This window comes from Ascaphus truei, chromosome 5, assembly GCF_040206685.1.
Source record: "Ascaphus truei isolate aAscTru1 chromosome 5, aAscTru1.hap1, whole genome shotgun sequence".
Taxonomy (NCBI): Eukaryota; Metazoa; Chordata; class Amphibia; order Anura; family Ascaphidae; genus Ascaphus; species Ascaphus truei.
In genome coordinates this window covers 281,903,371-281,909,370 of record NC_134487.1, presented here as the reverse complement: position 1 = coordinate 281,909,370, position 6,000 = coordinate 281,903,371, and the positions used below count along the sequence as shown (strand labels likewise).

At 45.2% G+C, this 6,000-nt stretch overlaps 1 protein-coding gene across 1 annotated transcript in view; it reads right to left on the bottom strand.

Annotated features, from left to right (window-relative positions):
- Positions 1-524: 524 nt before the first annotated feature.
- OVCH1 (ovochymase 1) overlaps positions 525-6,000 on the bottom strand; it is a 57,849-nt gene continuing 52,373 nt past the window's right edge. The window contains 4 exon segments of the mRNA XM_075599195.1: positions 525-686; positions 1,315-1,448; positions 3,260-3,355; positions 3,471-3,634. Of these exon segments, the coding sequence (XP_075455310.1) occupies positions 525-686; positions 1,315-1,448; positions 3,260-3,355; positions 3,471-3,634 (556 nt within the window).

The following is a 6,000-nucleotide window of genomic DNA, read 5'->3' as shown; positions in this document are numbered from 1 at the left end:
CAATCTGTTCAAAAAGGCGTTTTTCTATTTTACAACGCAACCATGTATTGTAATATTTTTTAAAAAAGTAATCTCTGTTTCATAGACCTATTCCAAGCCTGGTTCTAATGTCCCTTTCCTCCCACTGCCATACACCCAGTGTCACAAGTAAGCTGCCTAGGTTGTCTCTCTGTACGCAAGGAAAAGTCATCAAATACTGGAGCGGAGTCTCAGGGCAGCAACTGGTGGAATCAGAGCTGGTCTCTCGAGGCAGAAATTCAGGCCATAGCTAGTAGTAATGCGACATTCTAGACCTCAGCGTCACCCACAGCTCTGGCATTTGCTCAGGGCACAGAAAAAGGGCACCTGCTCCCTAAACAGGATAATTTGCGTTGGGCGTTATGACTGAAGAGTAAGAAGCCGAGACGATGAACTACAGAATTGGATTAGGATATACTATTGCGGTCAGATTTCAGATGGGTAAATAAATAGAATTCAGGTTTTCTACATGAATCAGAAATACACTGAATTTATGTTTTATTTTTTTATTGATAGCCTGTGTAATACGAGATCCAGTCCATGTACGCAGAAACCGATGTATAAACAGCAGGCGCTTTGGTGTCACACTTGTCACTGCCCCAGCTCACCACACCGATGAGCTTATACTGGTCATGCACCTTACAGATCAACGGGCCCCCAGAATCGCCCTGCAGAGAAAAGAAACATTAATTAGCACATTCCCATCTCAGAGCTGCACAGGTCCCTTTCCAAGATCTCCGTTACAAGATGCAGTGTTAATGTTGTGTTTCCATTGCCAAGTGTCCCTTTCCGGACAGAGCAAAGCGCTGTATTTCCTCCAGTGAGCTGCAGGAACATATAGATCAGTCCTGCACATGTTGTATAGACATGCAAGTCTGCACTGTGGACAGATCTGAGTCAGGACAAACTCAACAGGATCGTTTTATACTGTGTAATCAAAGGATCTGCGGTTTACAATAAAGGATTAAAGGCTCATTTCACTGAGGCAAGTGCCCCTGTTCAGGGTCACCAACAAAGGGGGGGCCGGGGTTCACAACACGGACAGGTGTTCCGAGCGCATCGGCAGGGGGGGCTCGCTTGGGGGATCCCCGAAGTGCAGCCCGACTTCCAAAGCACCGGCCGGGAACTTTCTTCTGCGGACGGCCGATTGCTGCCTCACAGCCATGGCCCCGATCAACAAGTTGAGGGCCAAGAAGCGAATATGTGCGTGTGCCAATAAATGCCATATTCGTGGCGAATGTGGGTGAATAAGTTGCACATCTCTATGCTGTTGCTTTTCATCTCAGGATTTCATACCATGCAAGAAGTGGCTCCCGCTGATCCTGCACACACGTTGTGGTCAGTGATGTCCGTGCCCCAGTAGCTCTTACAGAATCTCTTAGACAGCAGTGGCACTTTGGCCTGCTGAAGAAACAATGTATATTGGGGAACTAGGAAAGAGCAGAAAGAAGAGCAGCCTTAGGGCACAGTTATAGAAGACCAAATCCTGATAGTAGCCACCAATATCCCATCCACAAAAGCTACCGACCCACACATTATGAATCATAAAGCCTCCCTCTTTGTGATGTAATTCTATGAAGAGACGCGCCTCTTAAAGGGAATTGGCTCCCCAGGCTCAGACCAGTCTGCGGTAAAATAAGTCAAGTTACTCTTCAGAAGCTGGTATAAGCAGCAGGCAAACTTCTTGTTCACACAGAAAGTATGTGGTATAGGCAGCACTTCCTATTGCGAATATTTGATGTGTTAAAATGATGGGTGCGCGGGAACAATGGAGAGACCCCCCCAATCCCTCCCAGACGAAATATGGAACACAATGATGGGTGCACAGGAACAATGGAGAGACCCTCAATCCCAGACGAAATATAGAACACAATTGGTGTTCCCAGCACTCCAAAAAATAAACTATGAAACGTAGTATACGTGAAAAATAGATCAAAGTTTATTGACAAGGCAATACATGTCACAATGCAACCTGCTACGATAAACAGACCAGGACTAAAACAAAATGCATAAAGGACCAGCCTGAGGGGAAGTGGTGGCAGGGGGACATGCGATATCACAGACATGGTGAGGAAGGGAAAATAATCCTTGTTGGAGAAAAATTGGAAGGAAGATGTGGGATGCCTGTATGCATTTTATTTTAGTCCTGGTCTGTTTATCGTAGCAGGTTGCATTGTGACATGTATTGCCTTGTCAATACACTTTGATCTATTTTCCACGTATACTACGTTTCATTGTTTATTTTTTGGAGTGCTGGGAACACCAATTGTGTTCTAAACGTTTTGTTCATGTTTCAGACAAGACAAAAGGATTCTCTTAAGTAGCCAAGACTTCCTCCAAGCGACCTACAGAACAGTAATGGCAGTGCTGTGATTAATCTCTTAAATGTAGGGAGATCTTTAAACGTGGTCTTCCCATGAAAAACTAAAAAGGGTTTTTACAATCTTTATTGCATATACTTTGTAGGTATTTGGTAGATATCTATTTATTTTTTGAGGGGTAATAAAATGGTTGGTCAGTTCTGAAATCTACAGACAAAAAATGTTTTCCTTTCTTGCAAAGTAATTATGAAGACATTACTTAAAAGTATACATCACAAGATCAATGCAAATCCATATCAATAACAAGATTGTGATTTTTGCAATCCTCTTAATACATATTCCATGCGCCATAAAAGCCTGTAAATATTTAATAGTATTTAATTTAACTAGGTCTTTTAGTTACATATTTTGTCCAAAGGATGATAAGCTTGCCCACCACACAAAGGTAACCTGCAATCAGGCAAGTCTACAGAACATGTGGTGGGGATCTTAAGCCATTAGAAAGGGGTCACATCCTCCCAGAAATGGTAATCCGGTGCCATATGCCATGGTAAGATCACCCAGTACACAAAATTCTTGCAATATTTTTTATTTATTTTCATAATTCACTGGAGTGCTGTTGAGATATGACCCAAAAAACAACCAGCACTACAGTAAAATCACAATTGCAAATATTTGTAATACCAGGTGATGTTACCATGACACAGAACTGGATTAGCCAGCATTAAAGAAAAAAATAGAAGTACTGTATCTGATTTGCATGAATTCAGCAGGCCTGAGGAACAGGAAAAACATGCACTTTTTTCACAGCATACAGTACCAGTAAAGTTAAGTTATTACTTTCAGGGTAAGGAAATGATACTACAGTATGTGAAACTGCCCTTTTACCATGCAGAATGCTGAGAGATGCAGATACTCACTATGTGGATTGGTGAATCCCCATCCTGCAACTATACAACTAGAATTTCTAAAATACTCATCCTTCTTCGGCAAACAGATGACAGCAACAGAAACACCTGAAAAAAATAATAATAATGTTGTTTTTTTTTTGTTAAATCTAAATTTCCTACAAGTCAGACCCTCCTCATGCATGGAAATCTGTCCACATGTTCCATGCAGCAAATCTCATACCCAGCGTCAGAGGAGTTTTCAGCTCCAGCAGGACGAGATCGTTCGTGGGAGGAATATGTTCCGGGTGATATCGTTTGTGCACGTAGGATTTTTTCACAAAGGCTTCAACGCTCTCTCTCTGTGAGAAATCCGTCTGTCCCACAAACACTCTGTCCGACCCAAGCCTAGGCAGAAGGATGAAGACAAAATCATAAGAAACTTAGACAACGCCATAGTGATTGGATCCGGAGACCGAATATAGTATGGTCAGAAAACGGCTCTTCCTGACCATATCTAGATTCTACCATCCATTCCATGTACCATTTATAAACCCCATTTATAAACCTGTAAAATGTTCTGATGTGCAGAGGTTTAAAGAATGCACACCTTACACAGATTTCCAACTATAGATGGACACTGGATGCTCTTACAAAGCACATAAATGCCCAGGGCCAAGCATATTACAGCGATTTCTGGGAGTTTCTTTTTTATACTTTTCCTTTACAGCAGAATTACATTTGTTTTGCTTTGAAACAAACCATCCTAAGCTTAAACTTATCGGAGTGTCCAGCGTTAGCAGATTTAGGGCCATTATCCACATTTTTGGCCTTTTTCCAAATACATTTAAGCTCTTCAGATTGACCCATCCGAGCAAAGGCTCCCCAGCATTGACCCATCCGAGCAAAGACTCCCCAGCATTGACCCATCCGAGCAAAGGCTCCCCAGCACTGACCCATCCGAGCAAAGGCTCCCCAGCATTGACCCATCCGAGCAAAGACTCCCCGGCATTGACCCATCCGAGCAAAGGCTCCCCGGCATTGACCCATCCGAGCAAAGGCTCCCCGGCATTGACCCATCCGAGCAAAGGCTCCCCGGCATTGACCCATCCGAGCAAAGGCTCCCCAGCACTGACCCATCCGAGCAAAGGCTCCCCAGCACTGACCCATCCGAGCAAAGGCTCCCCAGCACTGACCCATCCGAGCAAAGGCTCCCCAGCACTGACCCATCCGAGCAAAGGCTCCCCGGCATTGACCCATCCGAGCAAAGACTCCCCAGCATTGACCCATCCGAGCAAAGGCTCCCCAGCATTGACCCATCCGAGCAAAGGCTCCCCAGCATTGACCCATCCGAGCAAAGGCTCCCCGGCATTGACCCATCCGAGCAAAGGCTCCCCGGCATTGACCCATCCGAGCAAAGACTCCCCAGCATTGACCCATCCGAGCAAAGGCTCCCCAGCATTGACCCATCCGAGCAAAGGCTCCCCAGCATTGACCCATCCGAGCAAAGGCTCCCTGGCATTGACCCATCCGAGCAAAGGCTCCCCGGCACTGACCCATCCGAGCAAAGGCTCCCCGGCATTGACCCATCCGAGCAAAGGCTCCCCAGCACTGACCCATCCGAGCAAAGGCTCCCTGGCATTGACCCATCCGAGCAAAGGCTCCCCGGCACTGACCCATCCGAGCAAAGGCTCCCCGGCATTGACCCATCCGAGCAAAGGCTCCCCAGCACTGACCCATCCGAGCAAAGGCTCCCCAGCATTGACCCATCCGAGCAAAGGCTCCCTGGCATTGACCCATCCGAGCAAAGGCTCCCCAGCACTGACCCATCCGAGCAAAGGCTCCCCAGCACTGACCCATCCGAGCAAAGGCTCCCTGGCATTGAGCACCGAATGACTCACTTTTATCAAATGAACCGGCAGAAAAGAGACAGCCTCGGATTGAGCCACCTGTGCTGAAGCTGGGAAATCTTGAAACCCTGACCTGTTGGGGGAGGGGGGGGGTGCTTGAGGACTGGAATTGAGCACCCTTGGTTTATACCATATACTTTGTGAGAACCTGTAGACTATCCACATGACTTTCCATCAATTTTATATATCTCATTCTGTATAGAAATGTCCCAAACAGCCGAGAAGCAAAGCATAGTGGGCGTGTAAATAAAAGTGTTACATTAATTCTCAAAACAAAAACCGTAAAAACAAAAATGAAAAAATTTTCAGTCTTAAGGGCTGTTACAAAGCAGAAATCCAGAGCACCTGTCTTCCAGGTAACGGTCATCCCAAACAATGTATACCGGTTATACAGTATACTAACCTATGTGAATAAAACATGAACATACTGTATATAAAGCACAAGTACTGCCAGGATGTGAAACTCAGGGGGGGAGGGGGGGAAAGAAGTCCCCGGATCATGCAGTTTCTCTCTGGATACGTTTTTCCTTTCTGTACCCCATCTCTCCGGTAGATTTAGGAATCAGATCTATCGCTCTAAAGTGCAATTGTAATAGAAGTATGTCGCGCTAGTTTAAAATGAACAGCCATGAGGTTATGCTTCTCATTATTTTGTGCACATTTTTAATGGCAGATGTGTCAATGGATTTGTAGTACAACCTATATAAACATTGGAGCAAAGGCAGGTCAGCATATAAACCAAGAAAGTTGTGGAACAATTGAATTGTTTAACTTGAATTTGCTCCCCTGTATGCGGATGTAAAAGAAAAGTAGCATTATTTGCATATCCTCAATGCGTTTACCTAATCATATAGCTTGAGGGGG